The 21,410-nt window shown below is 40.2% G+C and overlaps 1 protein-coding gene across 6 annotated transcripts in view; it reads right to left on the bottom strand.

Moving 5' to 3' along the window:
* Positions 1 to 21,410, bottom strand: part of LOC130072361 (AP-1 complex subunit sigma-2) — a 59,977-nt gene that overhangs the window by 19,336 nt on the left and 19,231 nt on the right. For 2 of the 6 annotated variants that reach the window (XM_056237438.1, XM_056237436.1), the window contains exons 3-4: positions 20,217 to 20,325; positions 19,988 to 20,125 (exon numbers count right to left, since the gene is read on the bottom strand). In XM_056237438.1, the coding sequence (XP_056093413.1) occupies positions 19,988 to 20,125; positions 20,217 to 20,325 (247 nt within the window). Of the gene's footprint in view, positions 1 to 2,658; positions 2,896 to 4,850; positions 4,927 to 8,284; positions 8,367 to 12,191; positions 12,223 to 19,987; positions 20,126 to 20,216; positions 20,326 to 21,410 lie in introns of those variants that run through there. The other 4 variants (XM_056237435.1, XM_056237437.1, XM_056237439.1 and 1 more) reach the window with 4 other exon arrangements.

Raw genomic sequence — 21,410 nt, forward strand, 5'->3', positions numbered from 1 at the left:
AACGCACATACAAACTCACAATTTATAAATTACAACATTTACCAATCGTAAACTTACAGCTGTTATTCTGAGGATTGCTTTGCCTAAAACAAACTGAACACTGCAAAAAAAAAGATGTTTTTCCATCAGCATTAATAATCAAAATTAAGTAGGTTTATGCTTGACATAAAAAGGTCAGTGTGGTCAGAAAAATATATTTAAAGGGATTTACAATATAATAGAATAGAATAGAATATAATATAATAAGGAATGCACCATATATCGGCCACCATATCGGTATCATCCGATATATGTTTATTTTTAATGTTATCGTTATCGGCCTGATAAGAAAATTTGGCCGATATATTAAAGCCAATAAATATTGTATTATTTCCATCAGCTGAGACACTTCAGATACACACTGTTCAACATTGTGTTTAAATTGATTGAAATATGATTTGAATCACTTAAAAAAAAAAAAAAAAAATACAGTAAAATGCAACAAGTCTGTCATATCGGCTACATCAGATTATCATGACAACATTATGATTGTGTGTTTAGGATATGGATTTTAATGGTGAGACTTTTTTTGTAATCAGGCTCTGAAAAATTATATAAAAACTTGGATTTGGATTTAGATTTATCGGCCGATATATCGGTTATCGCCTTTCAAATATAAAGAATTATCGGTTAACGGTATCAGCCAAAATTTCCATATCGGTGCATTAGGGTTGGGCGGTATGACGCGGTAGAAAATGTCAACCGTAACAGATTTTTTTGTATACCGCGACATGCAAATAAGTGGGCGTGGTTAACTCGGGTGCAGCGTGCGTGAGACTGAAACACTGAGAATTGTCAAAGAAACATGGAGAAAGCAGATCAAGAGCATCCACAAAGGAATTACGTTTACTAAAGGGTTGTTGTTGTTAACGTGATATTTTCGGGGGGAAAGGCGCAGCAGTTAATTAGAGCAGTGCAGCACACTACAGTTTAGAGCGCGCTCGCAACCGGGAAAACATTAATTGACAATGACAGTTCATATATCAATATCGTAACGAATAGAAATAACCTTAAATAATGTTATCGGCATCTTTCCGTCTCTTATGTATAGTTTTAAACACGAAAATCGCAGCATGACACGCAAACAGTTTGCCGTGGTAAGCTGCTTGTTAAAGCGAATGTATTATCCTGTATCTGAGGCAAAATTAATAAATATGCAGCGCGAGTTATATATTTCTAACTCCAAACAATTGGCCACTGAACCAGCTGATAAAAGCTTCCTTTGATTCGATACTGATTACAACTTGACAGACACTCAAATTTACCGATCGCATTTTACTGATGTAAAAGACGCGCGCGTGCACACGCACTGAGAGGGAGTCAGTGTTCACCGGGCTATGAAAAAAAAAAAAAAAAACACACAGTTACAAGGTGTGTATAATTTAAACTAGGCTACTTAGTCACCATTAACAGTAGCTGCTGTTCGGTTTTCATGCTGCTCTCCTGCTAGTCACTTCTGAACTTGAACTTCTCTTGATTAAAGCTGCAGGTGACGGGTTGCCAGATATCACAAAAAGAGCAAAACAAGCCCCTTAAAAACGCAGTGTATAAGCAGACAGGGCAAAAATGTACCGGGGAACACATTTAAACATACCGTAACTAGTATTACTATACTAGAAAATTAAAAGGAAGTAACTAATTTATTATGAATAGAATAGTTCAATATAAAATATTCAGATATTATAAACTGATTGATGAAGTAAAGCATATGAGATTGAAAAATTATTCAGCAACACTTTATTTAAAGTTTAATTGCACCTATGAGTTGTATTTAATATCAATCAGTTGGGGGCAGTTCATCTAAAAGTTGATGAGTGTGTTTTGTTTATATTTAGCAATCAAAATAGTTTACCAAAGAAATAATTTACCAAATAAGAGAAAAAGAAAACTATGTGAAGTACTTTTCATTTCTAAAGTATTTGGGTTTATTTATTATACAAAGCCCTTTTTGTCGATTTTTCGAGAATAGCTACGTATATAAATAACTATATCGTGAAATATATCGTTACCGTGAAATAAAATTAGTCATACCGTGAAATAGAATTTTGGTCATACCGCCCACCCCTACGGTGCATCCCAATATAATATAATTAATGTAATGTAAAAGATTTTTTTTTCTTGTGTTAAGCATAAACTCGTAAGTAATAAGCATAAGTAATTTTGCTTCTCGAGTAAATGCATCTTGACTTAAGAACGTTTAGATATTTGTGCTGGAAAATGGAAAACAAGTCAAAAATACTGAGGAAGAACATTATTTTTTGCAGTGTAGAAATCATTAAAGCAAAAATTATTTTCCTAAAACATCTTAAAATATCCTTACGTGGGAATCAAAACAGCATTAAATATTACTAACCCGTTTTCTACTACTCTATCTTAAGTCTATGTCATTCACTTTTGTTTTCAATAGTAAAACAAGATGAAGACAACAATTAAGAATGGCATTTTTGCTCTGAAACAAAGACTGAAAAGTCCGTATGATTACACAGATGTACTCTCATGAATTTGTCACTGTATTTTAAATAATGTCCATTTGTACGAGTGAAGAACCGGTGAGAGTTATTCAGGTTTTTAAGCTGGACGGAGTTTTGATTTCCTAAAGCTACATGAACGAGTGTCGCCTGAAGAATACAGGAATAAAATCAATTCAGATGAAGGACCAGCATAAAGTAAAACACACAATGAAACATTTGACACTATCTGACAAAATCCACTATATCTGCAGGTGAAACCGGGTCCAAGATGCAGCTCTCTGATTGGACGGTGCTGAGACAGAGGCGGAGTCAGGCGTGCAGGGGGAGTGGCTCGGCATGCAGCAGCCAATCAGTACACGGGCACGTTAAAGTACTCATGTCGGGGCTGAAGGAGAGACACACACACACACACACTGAAAATGCTGCAGACAAACACAACTGTGAGATGCAGACAGACACGTGCAGGACGACATGCAGTGAACACATTAAACTCAAGTGCTTTACATGCACAGTCTCACACCGATTATTGGTAAAAACAGTTTAATCTGAACGGACAGATTTGTGTGCATTACCTCGCTTTCATTTCGCATGTAAATTCCCAGAGTAGCATTCAGTCATCTTACACTCATACCTCGACAGTATATGAGCAGATTTACAATAGAAATCAGCATTTTACTGTACATGTAAATGCACTAATACACATTCTGCTCAGACTTTATACAGTAGGATTATATATTAACTAATCCGGTCAAGAGATTAAAATAACTGCAATTAATCTCTAGATCTATTCTGTAGTAAATGTAATTATATACTCTTTTGTTCCAAAGTTTGCGGTTAGTAGGATTTTATTTAAGGAAATTCATACTTTTAATCAGCAAGGGATGCATTAAAAATTGAACAAAAGTGGCAGTAAAGAAATTAATAATGTTACTAAAGATTCTATTTCAAAGAATTCTGAATTAAAATGTATCACTGCCATAAATGTGTCTTGAACATCAAATCATCATATTAGATCATCATATTTCTGAAGGATCATGTGACACTGAACACTGGAGTAATGATGCTGAACATTCAGCTTTGATCACAGGAATAAATTACACTTTACTATATATTAAAATAGAAAACAGCTGATTTACACTGTCATAATATTACTTTATATATACAGGTGAAACTCGAAAAATTTGAATATAGTGCAAAAGTTAATTTATTTCAGTAATTCAACTTAAAAGGTGAAACTAATATATTATATAGACTCATTACATGAAAAGTGAGATATTTCAAGCCTTTATTTGTTATAATTTTGATGATTATGGCTTACAGATATGAAAACCCCAAAGTCAAAATTAGATTATTGTGAAAAGTTTTTAATAAACTGTACGCTCATAATCAAACTTTTGCACGATATTCTAATTTTTCGAGTTTCACCTGTATATATTTTTAATCAAATAAATGCAGCATTGGTGAGCAGAAGAGACTCCTTTTAACAACATTAAAAAATCTTACAGATCCAAAACTTTTGTATTCACGTAGAAAACAGCTTTTTAAACTGTAATAATATTTAACTTTTTTTTTACTGTATTTTTGATCAAATAAACGCAGCCTTGGTAGGCTATTATCATCATATATATTAAGTATGTATGTATGTTCATATATATATATATATATTAGGGCTGTCAAACGATTAATCACGATTAATCGCATCCAAAATCAAAGTTTGTGTTTACATAATATATGTGTGTGTACTATGTATAATTTTTTTTAATACATAAATACCCACACATGCATGTGTATTTAAGAAATATTTGCATGTATATACTGTATATAGACTGAATGTAGCCTATATATAATGTATATTTTATATAAATATAAACATTTGTATAACATACATGTGTGCATTTATATACAAAATAATAAGTATATTATGTAAACACAAACTTTTATTTTGGATGCGATTAATCGTGATTAATCGTTTGACAACCCTAATATATACACACACACAATATTATATTTCTATATAAATACATATGTAACTTTATATATTTATAATAAGTATTAAATATTATTAATATAACATCTAAATATATAATAGTTATTCCTGAAACCAAACCAGTTGAGAACTGCAGCTGTAAAGTACAGCATTGGTTTTCTATTAACGGTGACATAAACCATAAACTCTGTGAGGGAAGAGGACAATGAGAAACACGGAAACACAATGACTGGACGGCATCACACACACATATAAACACACACAGCTCATGACATCTGTGTTAAACTGGTCATCTAGAGCCACGACGACACTAACAGCAGAGACACGACTCTACGACTGACGGAGAGCCACACCTGAAGCGCTCGCCTCGAGCCGGCTAACTCTGGAAGAGAACGGAGGACTCGCAGGACATGCTCGGACTCAGAACACCTGCAGGACATTCACACACACACACACGTGATTTACAGCCACCTCAGCATCCGATCGATCCGCAGACACACACATGGGCTGAATCCGAAATCGCCCCCTAATCCCTCATTCACTACGCAAGTCCCCTAATACTGTTCACTTGAAGGAGTGAATGAAAACGAGGGAGTGAATTCGGACAGCCGTTATTGCAGTGCATTGTGGGATTGAATGAGTGTACTCAACGTCCACTATGGTTTCGGACAGCACTACAAATGGATGTCCCCTCAAATAACGCCCTATTTGAGGGTATAGGGGGCGATTTCAGATTCACACACTGTCAAAAGTGATCAGTTGACTTAACTTAAAAAAAATTGAGGATACCCGTCGCCTTAAAATTATTAAGTAATGCTTCATGCTTAAAGGGATAGTTCACCCAAAAATGAAAAACCCTGTCAGTATTTACTCACCCTCATGTTGTTCCAACCCCGTAAGACTTTCGTTCATCTTCGAAACACAAATTAAGATATTTGTGATTAAATCTGAGAGCTGGATCACTCCTCCATAGGCTTCTATTGTAATTGAAACTTGCCGGCCCAGAAAAGTTATTAAAGACATCGTTAAAATAGTCCGAGTGACGACAGTGGCTCAACCTTAAGTTTATCAAGCGGCGAGAATACTTTTTGTGCGAAACAAACAAACAAAAATAACGACTTTATTCAACTATTCATCTTCTTTTGTGTGGGCCTCGAGTGAGCTCACTATTGGCCGACGCTGGTCATGTGTGTGATGCTGGCCAATAGTGAGCCTACGTTCTGACGAAGCGCTGCGCTGTTACACAACATGAACTCACTCGAGAAGAGTTGAATAAAGTCGTTATTTTTGTTTGTTTTTTGCGCACAAAAAGTATTCTCGTCGCTTGATAAACGTAAGATTGAGCCACTGTAGTCACTCGGACTATTTTAACGATGTCTTTCATAACTTTTTGGGCCGGCAAGTTTCAATTACAATAGAAGCCTATGGAGGAGTGATCCAGCTCTCCGATTTAATTAGAAATATCTCCTAATTTGTGTCCCGAAGATGAACGAAAGTCTTACGGGGTTGAACAACATGAGGGAGAGTAATTACTGACAGAGTTTACATGTTTGGGTGAACTATCCCTTTAATAAAAAAAAATTAAGTACGGTAATGTGGAATTGTGAAGTTCACATAACTTAATTTTTTCAATTAAGCATTTGTTTATTTACTTAATAATTTTAAGGTTTGCAAATTCCGACAGTGCAGCGTCTCCCTCAGGTTTCTCCTCAAACACGGATATGAGCGTCAGTCTCGCTGTCAGTCTCTGTCCTCTGATGAAGTCGGAGCCGCGGGCCTTTGAGTGCGAGTGTGTGTGTGGGATCTCTGCTGTTCAGTCAGGAATGTTCCGGATTGACTTTCCCGGGTTTCATTAGCTAAGCTGACGGAGAACCGTGTGCTTTTAATTAAAAACACCTCGGCACACAGAGGCCGGCGTTCGTTTGAAGTTCAACCCCAAAGCTTCAAATTAGTTTATTATAAAGTTACTTGAAAAAAGAAAAGCCACACAAAATTAAATCCATATAATACCAGTGAGAATGTAAAGAATGTTAATCAGATTATTAAAACTGACTGAGGAATATGAAATCAGTCTGGGAGAACATAGCCTTCCACAAAAACATGAGTGTTCATTTTCAACTAAAACTATGACGAAAAATGTTCGTCTGCAAGCATTTTTTTCCCATTACTGAGACGAGACGACAATAAGGTCATTAAATGATAACGGGGACAATATCAACATGAAATATCAGTGACGAAAAATAGACTTAAAAGACCAGACATTAAGTCAACTAAACATAAACAGGACTAAATACGATAAAAACAAATAAAAAAAGACATGGGACGAAGACTAAATTAAAAAATAGCTGATAAAATTAACAATATCCAGGACACATTTCACCTGAATAAAATAAGAGAATGCATTTACTAAATATATATAATAAACACAGATTCATATATATATATATATATATATATATATATATATATATATATATATATATATATATATATATATATATATATATATATATATTCCCTTCCTAAATGTAATAATATTCAAATATTAATAGTTTTTTCCAGTGGTTTGTCAATTATCCACCTGATAAAAGTAACTCCAGAACATTCCTGAAAGAAGAAATATTGTATAATTGAAAAATAAATGTTTTATTTACAAAAATGAATTAATTGTATGCGTGTAGATCTCCCTGTAGCCTATATACTTTAAAAATTAAGCATTTTAGTACCTGTGTGTGTAATCTTGATAGAATTTGCTCATCTAATAAACTAAATTCAATAATTTTAAGAACATTAGCAAAAGGCAGAGCGCAAGAGAGAGAGAGAGACATGGGGGGGGGGAGAGAGAGAGAGAGAGAGAGAGAGAGAGAGAGAGAGAGAGAGAGAGAGAGAGAGAGAGAGAGAGAGAGAGAGAGAGAGAGACTGAGAGAGAGAGAGAGAGAGAGAGAGAGATACAAACCCCTCACCGCATAATGTGATTTATTCTGATGCAGTGGGATATTTATGCAGTGGCGAAGCCCCAAAATGAAAAGGGACACACTCATCTCTCATCCCCACACACACACACACTCTGAGCTGAGGGAGTAATGCACATCTTTATGCAGGCACAATTTACGGAGAGCATAAAACCGCAGTTAAAGCATTAGTTGTCATCCAGTGCGAGTTAGTTCCCATCAGGCATCATCACGTCAGAGACACACACATTCACAGCGTCTGATCGTGGAGACGGGGTGTGTGCCTTTAAACGCAACACATTCATATTACATGCATGCATTCAGAGAATGTGTTCAGTCGTTTGCTGAATATGCCATTATGGTAATTAAATGCAAACCGATAACTGAAGACATGACAGGAGTTACGATGACTGGCCCTTTAAGACTGATCCTGCGACACACAGTATACACAGATTAGGATTCGCTTTCAAATCTTCTCTTTAGAAGTAAAAGATGCAGTTTATAAATGCATGGAGTTTGTATAACTTGTATGCTAATAATCCATTCTGAATTATTTCATACATCATAATAAATAAACTAAATAAGGTTGCATGCTTAAACTAAATCTTAATTCTTACATAATGCATTTCTCTGGTTGCTGTTTTGCTCCAACTTAAGACTGATTATCCTTTTGCTAGAAATCTTGTGACCACATTTTGACCAGGTAAAAGGTCAAGAGTTAAGTTAAGTTTAAATGCTCCCCCCTTTGTCACGTCACCACGTCTCCTCCAATCAGAGCGAGCGAGAGCTTCATCATGCCCAATCAGCAATCGGCTCAGGCAAATCACACCATTTACCAATCGGCTGACAGGGTGGGCGGGGCTCCGGCCCCTATAAGATCTCCTCATTGGCCAAACCTCCCCAGTCTTCAGTCTGGCTCTACGGACAGAAACACCAGCCAATCAAACAGCCCCGTTCTGCGAAAGCACGCCCAATCCGCTTCACAGAAGGCAGGGACTCTTGGGATTGGATTAAGATTGTGAATGAGGATCTGTTCGGCCTCAGACTGAAGGTTCAGAGACACGATCCAGGCAACATGATACAAGTTACATTAAATTAAACTGATCATCATGATGGCGTTTATGCAACTGGCCACAGAAATGAACATCGAGTGAAGAAATAAAACACGATCTATGGCTAATTTATAGTATCATGGGAATTTCTTGATTTTCATGCTCTTTTAACCACAAACATATCTTAAAACTGCCCAATAACTGACTGATTAAACTAGCCCCATAGATATAAACATGCCACATATCATGAGTCTTTTGGTGTAAGCCTGTAAGGTAATATTTTTGATGCAATAGCTTATTAATTTACACATATTTGTAAATAATAACATTTTAGAGAAAAAAAAAGGGATTTAACAGAAATCCATGGGTTAAAACGTTTAACACGGATATAAAATAGTTGTTAATCACCATTAATTAGGCAATTTAACTAGTTTAATGTTTGGAAATCCAGGCCATACAAACATACAGATGATTTTTCATAAAACTGTGCTGAATGTATGAACAATAGTCAGAAACGGAGCAGCAGCTCAAACTCATTAAACCAAACCAGACTCATTAAAACATCACAGATCTGACCTGGAATCAGCAGATAAAGGACAAGCCCCAGGCGAGACTACGGCAGCCCAGAGGCTCAAACCGCATGCTCTCGCTGATAATGCTTTTATTTTGTATGTTACTTATGCATATTCGTTTATTATTCATATTGGCGTGGTTACGTGAACCATGACATCGATAAAGATGCAAAGCTAGTTGACGTGTCGGCACCGCAGTGTGTTCGTGCTCAGCCGGTGAGCTGCACATTTAGGTCATGTCTCGCTGCTAAAGCGTGGACAGCAAGTCTTTGTTCTCTTTTTTTCTCCTCTGTCTGTCTGTAATTTGGCCCTCGGGATACAGTCTGTCGGGATGGCAGTCAGAGGTGATAAAGCACAGCTCTGCTCGGAGTTACCGATGGTGATTGAACACTTCGATTTCATCTAGTCTGTAACTAGTGCCTAAATCAGCCTTAGTGTGGGAAAAATCATCCAATCACATCAATCATACACTCATTCATTCATAAACCCTTTTCACTGGGAGATAACGAGGAGAAATTCTTGGGTAAGACTTTAACTAAGAGACTTAACTATTAAGACTAACTAACTGGGTCAATCTCACAAAACCTGGCAAGAATGTATTCAACCCCAAAAATCGAAAGAAAGAAAGAAAATAGCATTTTACTAGTGCGGTCAAATTGATTAAATCGCATCTAACATAAAAGTTTGTGTTTACATAATATGTATATGTATATATATATATATATATATATATATATATATATACACACACATACACGACACACAATATATATATATATTATATATATATATATACACACACAAATAATATCTATGTATGTGTGTGTGTGTATGTGTGTGTGTGTATATATATATATATATATTAGGGGTGTAACGGTACATGTATTCGTATTGAACCGTTTCGGTTCGAGGCTTCCGGTTCGGTACGCATACAAACCGAACGATTCCTTGGACCATTTTTCCTGCCGACAAAATTCGCGCTGGCGCGATCACCACAACGTTGCGCAACATCAAATGGCAAACGTAATGAAAGCGGAACGAAACAGCGCTACTCATTATGTGCTTCACGGACCGTTTATAAGTTCGGACCAGCAACATCTGTGCAGCGCGAGCCGATCTCGATCAAGCGACACTGTAACTACACAGCGCAAAGAGATCCAGTGAAGAAAACATTTGAATTCGCCACTGAAGTAATAACATCGCTGCGAGATCTAGTGAGAAGCATTCACATTTCTCCGTTATTAACCGTAGATCTCTATTAGATCAAACAGCGCTGACGTGGACACCAGGAGAAACATTGTGCCGTCAATGAACTAGTAATACTTTACGTCCACAGACCAGCAACATTCACCATGGATTTAATATAGTAACACTAAATGTAACCAGTTTGGCTGGAATAGTGAAATGCTTTCAAGAACTTCTTCACACATCTTTTTCCAGCACTTCAAAACTCAAATATTATATAAATAAATATATGAAGAGTTCAGATGCAAAAGCCTCTAAATGCCATTTGAAATTTTCTTCTAGAATGATCTTTTTTATGAAGCTTGTATATTTAAGTTCAGTAATTTCACTCAAATGACAATTAATAGGTAATCTTCATTGCCATTTAAGTGAAATTACTGAACTTAAATATACAAGCTTGATAAAAATTATCATTCTAGAACAAAATTTCAAATGGCTTTTGCATCTGAACTCTTCATATATTTAAATATTATTTTTAATGTGATGATGACCAAAACATTATTTGTTCATCCTTCAAAGATGACACCCATTTATAGACCTGAAAGTTTCAAGATGTAGGAAAACTCACACTTATTTAAAAAATATTTTTTCTTTTAACAAATAGGAAATTCTCTGGCATTTCTTACTTTTTGCTGTATCGAAAACGTACCGAACCGTGATTTTTGTGTACCGTTACACCCCTAATATATATATATATATATATATATATATATATATATATATATATATATATATATATATATATATATATATGCAGACACACATAATATATATATATAAATACAATTATATACACACATACTGTATATTGTTAACTCAATTTTGTTAGATGTGATTAATCGCGATCAAATAAATTTGACAGCATTACATTTTAAATAAAGAAAATGAGGAAACTAATAATAATAATAAAAAAACGTAACGTTCAATGCAAAAAAGGCTTAATATATACTTAAAATAAGTAATGAAAAAAATATGAAATTTACTAGTGCGGTCAAATTGATTAAATCGCATCTAACATAAAAGTTTGTGTTTACATAATATGTGTGTGTACTGTGTGTGTATATATATATATATATATATATATATATATATACACACACACAATATATATATATATATATATATATATATGTATATATACACACACACATAGTATACGCGTGTATGTGTGTATGTGTGTGAGTGTGTGTGTATATAATATATATATATATATATATATATATATATATATATGCAGACACACACATATAATATATATATATATAAATATAATAGTATATATAGACACATATATTGTTCACTCAACATTTTGTTAGATGTGATTAATTGCGATCAAATAAATTTGACAGCACTATATTTTAAATAAAGAAAATGAGGAAACTAATAATAATTGTAAAAAAAAACCGTAACGTTCAATGCAAAAAAGGCTTAATGTATACTTAAAATCAGTAATGAAAAAAATATGAAAAGTTTTCATTTTTTTTCTTTTGATTTTGGGGTGTGATGTGGAAAAATGCTGATATCTGTTAATTTAGTGGGGGGGGGGGGGGGGGGGGAAGAATTGGAAATGTATTGTCAAAATGCTGTTGACATTAAATATATTTTAAGTAAAAAAAAAAAAAAAAAAATTCTTTAGATTCTTTTGGGGTGAAATGTGACCCTTTTTTTTTTTTTTAAAGTGAGATTCACTCAATTAAACTATAGTAACTAGTTTCTCTAAGATTTTTATTCAGGAAAAACTCAGCATGTCATCAACTTCCAGTATCCAGAAGCTCATGGCATGTAGAATACAGTCCCGCTGGGATCAGATTAATAACTACAGCTACAGGGAGACTGAGGACTACAGTTGCTAATCAATGATCCATAAATCATACCTGGAAGCAGACGGATCTGAAAATCTAGATTCTGTAAATCAAAACAGTTGGGTCGGGCAAAAGGAGGAAGAATACAGAAAGCAAGAGAGAGAAGAGAGACGTCAAACTCGGGAAGCAAGTTTAAATGTATGCTCTGGGTGTTTCCTATGCTGTTGCTAGGGTTCTTCAGATTAGACTTGCATATTAATAAAAAATGGATATGAGAAAGCATTTCAATATCAAACCAGATACACTTCAGCTTTAATCTGAAAGCCCAGCATCAGGACATGATCTGTGCATCTGTACGCTACAGCGAGACTCCATGAAGATGAAGAGATCGTGTGTGAAAGCTCAGTTACTCTACACTGTAACGAACAAAGGAGTGTTTTGTTCTGCAAGCGCCGGGGAAGCTGGGTAATACACACACACACGAGAGCAGTCACAGGGAACCTGTAGCTCCCGAGGGATTTCTACCTTTCAATTCAAAAGTCAGAGCGAGAGAGAGAAGCAGAACGGCGGTGCGAAGGTCAAAAACACTATGAAATACGCAAACGATCCCGTTGCTTTGCTGTGGCGGTAATAAACCTCAGTACTCAAGCGGGAAGAGACCCATTAAACCAGATCTGGTGGGATCTTATGAAATTAACTTTCACTCACCGGCCAATTTTGGCTACTAAATTTTTAAAGGCGTTTTCACACCCGAAAATCCGCACCAAAGTTCATGTTTTGATTAGGGCTGTCAAACGATTAATCGCATCCAAAATAAAAGTTTGTGTTTACATATTATATGTGTGTGTACTGTGTATAATTATTTTGTATATAAATGCACACATGTATATATTTAAGAAAAATATGTTATTTATATATAAAATGTTTATATTTATATAAAATATACATTATATATAGGCTACATTCAGTCTATATACAGTATATGCATGCAAATATTTCTTAAATACACATGCATGTGTGGGTATTTATGTATTAAAAATAATTATACACAGTACACACACATATATTATGTAAACACAAACTTTTATTTTGGATGCGATTAATCGTGATTAATCGTTTGACAGCCCTAGTTTTGATATAATTGATACATTCGGTAAGTTTTGGTTTGGTTTCACATTGCAGTTATGCGAGCGCACTAAAGAACTCTACGTGACATACGTGCGTCCTGTCGTCATCCTCTATGTGGGCTGCATTTTGACATTGATTGGTTTGTAAACGGACGTGTGTGTGTGACGTCAGCGTGTCGTCAATTCAGCGGGTAACTTTGGCAAGAATGAATGAACTGATGCATATCGTTGCCACTATACTGTCATTATTACGGCATTACTGCCAGCGGCAGCTATACTCAAGACTAGTTCAACTTCGCCAAATGAACGTCCTCGTTGTGTGAACATTTATTCATCGCCGGCAGGAAAAGAGGAGAAGACTCGAGCAATCCTCCGGGAACCACCGGAACTTCTTGTAAATGGTCTAAAAGTCCGAAGTCCGAACCATACAGAAATGCTTTCACACTAGAAACGAACCAAACCTTTGTTCAGTTTGATCCGGACCGAGACTACCTCTTATCGCCTGACCAAATTTCGACTATGGTCCGGGGGGGGTTCACAATTAACAAGGTGTGTGAAAGGGCCTTAAAGAGCATATTGTAGGTAAAAAAAAAATCTAAATTAATATATAACCTTGTATGAAAATACCATATGAAAAGGTAATGCAGGATTTAAAATGTTTTAAAACGACATAAGGGCACTAATTTAGTAGATAAAGTGAGCGTTTCTTGGACTGCTCGTAAAAACGGCTTTTTTTTCAACAGCGCGTCATTTTACGTCACGCTAGGGAGCCTCAGCCTCGCCTCAGTGCAGAGCAGGCTGGCATTTAGTGAGAGCGGCCGTGAGTCAGTGTGTTTTCGGTAGTTTTTGTAATTCAATCTATCATCGTCATGGTAAATTATTGTGTTTGTGGAGGTTGCAAAAACTCCGGCCTGTCAGGACATCGAGTCCACAGGTTTCCATAACAAGAAAAACGGTGCTGGTGTATATCTTTCGTGCCTGGTGCGGTTTGTGCAGGTGAAGAGACGGGATTTCTCCTCCGCATCGGCTTCGAGAAACGCGGTCGTGTGTAGCTTTCACTTCAGATCGGAGGATTATCATCCCGGCGATATGATGGAGTTTAACATGGGATGCCGAAGCAAGAATATTGATCGTCGTATACTGTACCAATGGCATCAAATAGTGTGATATAGGTAACGTTAGTCATGCCCTAAGGCAACTTGTAATTGAAAAACAAAATTACTAGGTTGATTAAATATTCAAATCTTTAATTTTCTGTTTATGTTATAACCCAGATGAAAAATATGTTTTAAAAATGTACTTGAGTATGTTTTTAGTAACTTACAATAGAAATATACTCAAGTATAGTTTTTATACATTTAATAGTATACATCTACCCTAAACATACTAATGTCTGCTGGCCTGATATACGATGGTAATAATCTGTACAATATTGTGAGCACAGTGTACATCGTTAGCGAACGTGTATCTATAAGCACGTCTCTCACCAAGACACCTGTCCTGTTCTCCACTGGTTCTCACACCACAACTCAATGTGTCTCTGACCGTTCTGTCTGACATTAATCCTGGCCTGTCCCTACTCTCTTGGCAGCATAGCAGGCTCATAATTGTATGGCTGTAGTCCATAATTGTAAGTAAGTATTTCCTCAGCGTCCGAAATGTCATTGCGATCCATTGTTTTCCTGTTGTTTGAATCGACCGCTCTCCCGCCCGTTACGTCACGCCCACCACACCCATTTTCAGACGCGGAAGTAAAATTTTCTCACAAAAACGACTCCAGAAGCTTATGTAGCGTATTTATAAGAATATTTTAAAGAAAATCTAGTTCCTACATTATTTTTCTATACATTGACTCGTTGGGTCCTCTAACCTGCAATATGCCCTTTAAGTTACCGGCCATTCAGAACCTCTACTAGCCAAAAAAAGAAAAAGAAAAAAAGAAGAAATAAACCAGATTAACTATGTCACAGCTTATATATATATATATATTATAAAAATTGGATTTCATATATTAATTTCTTATTCAAACAAAATCCTGTCATCTCCTCATCCTTGTATTGTAAAATGTATTTTAGGTGGACAGATCAATACAGTACAAAAAAACATTTTTAAAAAAGTAGGATGTAAAAAAAAAAAAAAAAAAGACTTTTCTGTTAACCAAATGCTTTATAATCTTCGCTATTGTATCATTGCAAATGAATATGCTGCATCTAATATATCATGATGAGTCACAAGTAGGGGTGTGCCGGTTTCAGAATTGGTGATGACGGTTATGACGTGAGTCAAATGTGACGGTTCGTAACATAACCGCCGTCGTCCGGGGGGGCGTTGCGACGTTCGTCTGTTATAGGACAACTTAGTTTGAATAAACAAGCAGACACTGATTAGCTACTTGCTTTACGTTTATTTTAAATTAACAGCAAGACAACTAGCAGTGAATGTGCTTTCCATTAAATGAATCACACAGTAAACAAATCCTTAACAAAAAAACAGGCCTTTCTTTGTCAGTGTCGGCTGCAAAGATGAAGTTGACGATGCTGACTCGCAATCTTCGCTGTAGTGAACGCGCCAGAGAGAAATGCACATTTCATACGGATTACATAAGCAGAGAGCAGTCTATCGTCTTTTTCTTTCGGTTTGAATTGTTCTGTTTAAAAGTAGACATGTCTGTGAGGCAGTAGGCTACCTTATACGCTGAGTTTCGGTTCATTTATGAGACGAGCTCCAGTTCACGCGCCGGCGCCTCCGTTCCGTGATTATCTATCTGCTATATTTACTTCTTATTTATTAAAACCAGGCAATTGGTTGATGAAACATTGATTAAAATTAAGATACAATTAATACAAAACGAAATTCACTTTAAAGAAAGGCTTTATGCTTTTTGTTTGATGTCTCTGTGAACGTTTTACTCTGTGAGACGTGATTAAATGTCACGTCTTTTAGTGGCGCTTTCAGAGCGGTCACATCTGTAACATTGTTTTTTTCCTCATAAATGCGAACACGAAATTATGTTCTGTGGAGACTACTGTTACTCATAATTTGTATTCTGAATACGTAACGCCGGTACATGTATTCCGTTACTCCCCAACACTGATATTAGTATTACCTTATCTGCAAGATATTTTAATAACACGGTTTTGGCGATTATAGAGTTCTAATGACGGTGTTCAACTATAACCGTCGGTCTCACGTTATATAATAACCGTCACAGCCCTATTCACGAGTTGAGTATTTGTGCTAATTCTGCGCAGATTTGGTTTACATGAACTTCCCCAGCAAAGTGAGTAAATATAATAAGTAACACACCAAATTGGCCAGTGATTTGACTTTTACCCGCATTTAGCAGATTGGCGGGTGTTCAGTTCAAACCCTGATGGTAGCTAGATATAAACATCTCAACAGACCAATTATTTCTAACTAACCCGCTCAGCAACCTGTCCTTGACGCTCTGAGCGGCAGTACGTGGCCTTCTGAGCGGCAGTACGTGACCCTCTGAGCGGAAGTACGTGACCCTCTGAGCGGAAGTACGAGACCCTCTGAGCGGCAGTACGTGACCCTCTGAGCGGCAGTACGTGACCCTCTGAGCGGCAGTACGTGACCCTCTGAGCGGAAGTACGTGACCCTCTGAGCGGCAGTACGAGACCCTCTGAGCGGCAGTACGAGACCCTCTGAGCGGTGATCGGCAGTACGTGACCCTCTGAGCGGAAGTACGTGACCCTCTGAGCGGCAGTACGCGACCCTCTGATCGGCAGTACGCGACCCTCTGAGCGGCAGTACGCGACCCTCTGAGCGGTGATCGGCAGTACGCGACCCTCAGAGCGGCAGTACGCGACCCTCTGAGCGGCAGTACGTGACCCTCTGAGCGGCAGTACGTGACCCTCTGAGCGGCAGTACGCGACCCTCTGAGCGGTGATCGGCAGTACGCGACCCTCTGAGCGGCAGTACGCGACCCTCTGAGCGGTGATCGGCAGTACGCGACCCTCTGAGCGGCAGTACGCGACCCTCTGAGCGGCAGTACGTGACCCTCTGAGCGGAAGTACGTGACCCTCTGAGCGGCAGTACGCGACCCTCTGAGCGGCAGTACGAGACCCTCTGAGCGGCAGTACGTGACCCTCTGAGCGGAAGTACGTGACCCTCTGAGCGGCAGTACGAGACCCTCTGAGCGGCAGTACGTGACCCTCTGAGCGGCAGTACGTGACCCTCTGAGCGGCAGTACGTGACCCTCTGAGCGGCAGTACGTGACCCTCTGAGCGGCAGTACGTGACCCTCTGAGCGGCAATACGTGACCCTCTGAGCGGAAGTACGTGACCCTCTGAGCGGAAGTACGTGACCCTCTGAGCGGAAGTACGTGACCCTCTGAGCGGCAGTACGTGACCCTCTGAGCGGAAGTACGTGACCCTCTGAGCGGAAGTACGCGACCCTCTGAGCGGCAGTACGTGACCCTCTGAGCGGAAGTACGAGACCCTCTGAGCGGCAGTACGTGACCCTCTGAGCGGAAGTACGTGACCCTCTGAGCGGAAGTACGTGACCCTCTGAGCGGAAGTACGGGACCCTCTGAGCGGAAGTACGGGACCCTCTGAGCGGAAGTACGCGACCCTCCGAGCGGCAGTACGTGACCCTCTGAGCGGCAGTACGTGACCCTCTGAGCGGTGATCGGCAGTACGTGACCCTCTGAGCGGCAGTACGTGACCCTCTGAGCGGTGATCGGCAGTACGTGACCCTCTGAGCGGCAGTACGTGACCCTCTGAGCGGTGATCGGCAGTACGCGACCCTCTGAGCGGCAGTACGTGACCCTCTGAGCGGCAGTACGTGACCCTCTGAGCGGAAGTACGTGACCCTCTGAGCGGCAGTACGCGACCCTCTGAGCGGCAGTACGTGACCCTCTGAGCGGTGATCGGCAGTACGCGACCCTCTGAGCGGCAGTACGCGACCCTCTGAGCGGCAGTACGTGACCCTCTGAGCGGAAGTACGTGACCCTCTGAGCGGAAGTACGTGACCCTCTGAGCGGCAGTACGTGACCCTCTGAGCGGAAGTACGTGACCCTCTGAGCGGCAGTACGTGACCCTCTGAGCGGAAGTACGTGACCCTCTGAGCGGCAGTACGTGACCCTCTGTGGGGCAGTACGCGACCCTCTGAGCGGCAGTACGTGACCCTCTGAGCGGCAGTACGTGACCCTCTGAGCGGCAGTACGTGACCCTCTGAGCGGCAGTACGAGACCCTCTGAGCGGCAGTACGTGACCCTCTGAGCGGCAGTACGCGACCCTCTGAGCGGCAGTACGCGACCCTCTGAGCGGCAGTACGCGACCCTCTGAGCGGCAGTACGTGACCCTCTGGGCGGCAGTACGAGACCCTCTGAGCGGCAGTACGTGACCCTCTGAGCGCCAGTACGTGACCCTCTGAGCAGCAGTACGTGACCCTCTGAGCGGCAGTACGCGACCCTCTGAGCGGCAGTACGTGACCCTCTGAGCGGAAGTACGTGACCCTCTGAGCGGAAGTACGTGACCCTCTGAGCGGCAGTACGAGACCCTCTGAGCGGCAGTACGAGACCCTCTGAGCGGAAGTACGTGACCCTCTGAGCGGCAGTACGAGACCCTCTGAGCGGCAGTACGTGACCCTCTGAGCGGCAGTACGAGACCCTCTGAGCGCCAGTACGTGACCCTCTGAGCGCCAGTACGTGACCCTCTGAGCGGCAGTACGCGACCCTCTGAGCGGCAGTACGCGACCCTCTGAGCGGCAGTACGTGACCCTCTGAGCGGAAGTACGTGACCCTCTGAGCGGAAGTACGTGACCCTCTGAGCGGAAGTACGTGACCCTCTGAGCGGAAGTACGTGACCCTCTGAGCGGCAGTACGTGACCCTTTGAGCGGCAGTACGCGGCCCTCTGAGCGGAAGTACGTGACCCTCTGAGCGGCAGTACGTGACCCTCTGAGCGGCAGTACGAGACCCTCTGAGCGGCAGTACGAGACCCTCTGAGCGGAAGTACGTGACCCTCTGAGCGGCAGTACGAGACCCTCTGAGCGGCAGTACGTGACCCTCTGAGCGGCAGTACTTGACCCTCTGAGCGCCAGTACGTGACCCTCTGAGCGGCAGTACGTGACCCTCTGAGGGGCAGTACGAGACCCTCTGAGCGGCAGTACGAGACCCTCTGAGCGGCAGTACGTGACCCTCTGAGCGGCAGTACGTGACCCTCTGAGCGGCAGTACGAGACCCTCTGAGCGGCAGTACGAGACCCTCTGAGCGGCAGTACGTGACCCTCTGAGTGGCAGTACGTGACCCTCTGAGCGGCAGTACGAGACCCTCTGAGCGGCAGTACGTGACCCTCTGAGCGGCAGTACGTGACCCTCTGAGCGGCAGTACGTGACCCTCTGAGCGGCAGTACGTGACCCTCTGAGCGGCAGTACGCGACCCTCTGAGTGGCAGTACGTGACCCTCTGAGCGGCAGTACGAGACCCTCTGAGCGGAAGTACGCGACCCTCTGAGCGCCAGTACGCGACCCTCTGAGCGCCAGTACGCGACCCTCTGAGCGCCAGTACGCGACCCTCTGAGCGCCAGTACGCGACCCTCTGAGCGCCAGTACGCGACCCTCTGAGCGCCAGTACGCGACCCTCTGAGCGCCAGTACGCGACCCTCTGAGCGCCAGTACGCGACCCTCTGAGCGCCAGTACGTGACCCTCTGAGCGCCAGTACGCGACCCTCTGAGCGCCAGTACGCGACCCTCTGAGCGGCAGTACGTGACCCTCACCTCCTGCAGGAGATCCGCCTGCTCGATGGCCTTCAGGACGTTCTTCTTCGACGTCTCCTGAGCTTCGCCTCCCAGCAGGAACTCGTCCAAGATGAAATACGCCTTCTCGAAGTTAAAGATGATGTCCAGCTCGCAGACCTGAGTTGGGGAGGAATAATCACTGTAATTGGGTTCTTCTTTTTATTTTTTGGGAAGCAACAAGCAACAAGTCACGTATATTTTGACTTACGCTGCCGAAGTATTTGTCGAGCAGCTCGACATAGCGGTGGATGATCTCCAGTGTGATCAGCTCGTTGTCCTGGTCCTCAATGGCACAGCAGAAATACAGACTGGCGTATCTGCAACATAAACAACATCCGCTTTAGTTTTAGTCACACTGCATGATATTGGCAAAAACTGACATTTTGCTTTTCAACTGATATGAAAACAATTTCACCAGATGATGTGAATAGCTCTATTTGGAAAGAATTAATCATTCTAGAATGATTGAGGTGATTTTGTAAGGAAGTGAATCTGCATTAAAAAAATTATAAACAAATTACGATCATAGGTAAATACAATATGCTTGTAAAAAGTGCTTTATGTTTTTCAGGTAAGTCAGGTACAGAAATTGAATAATGAAATGTAAAATAACACTGCATAGTCTTCACTGTATAAATTAAATATAATTAATCTTTGTTAAAGCTACAAAAGTGATCTTCTCTTTGTATTTTGTTGTTTGATTGACATTAATGACACAGAAGCAGGAATATTAGGCTACTGTCACTTTAAGACCGAATGCACAGATCTAATACAATAATACACATACATTTTCTTTCTCAATAATTTTCATTCACATAAGCCATTAGTGACTGTATTTATGACGATACTCACAGAGACAGGCATTTTGACATACATTTGCGTGTATTTTTTCATTCAATCACAAATAGACGCGGCAGTGCTCTTCTGTGCGTCCGAATCGGCTTCTCTTTCACGTCTTCTTGCACTCAAATGGTTTAAAATCGCTTGAATGTTTAAATTGACAGGACCTTAAACATGTGCAAGTGATAAACTTTCGCTCTAGGATGGTTAAAGTTTGCAATAAATCCGAGAATTACGTGCGTTGGAAGTTCGAACCGTGGTGACTGTACCATACTAACACTTGACATTGCCCATCACATATCGCGGATACACGTATAGCGATATTGAAGCTAAAACAATACATCACTTGAATCAATTAGCGACTGGCAATATAACGCTGATTAATTAGTTCTCAGACAGGGAAAACACGATGGAAATGCTGTGCAGGAAATGTAAAAAAATATGTATACTGCTTTATTGATTATATAGGAGCAAAATTATTTTTTCCTTCTTTCAGACCGACTTAAGGCACCCTAACGTCACTGAATGATCTAGAACAGATTAAAGTGAGCTTTAGACAAGT

Source organism: Rhinichthys klamathensis, unplaced genomic scaffold (genome assembly GCF_029890125.1).
Source record: "Rhinichthys klamathensis goyatoka isolate OS25496 unplaced genomic scaffold, OSU_Roscu_1.1 h1tg000486l_1, whole genome shotgun sequence".
Classification (NCBI taxonomy): domain Eukaryota; kingdom Metazoa; phylum Chordata; class Actinopteri; order Cypriniformes; family Leuciscidae; genus Rhinichthys; species Rhinichthys klamathensis.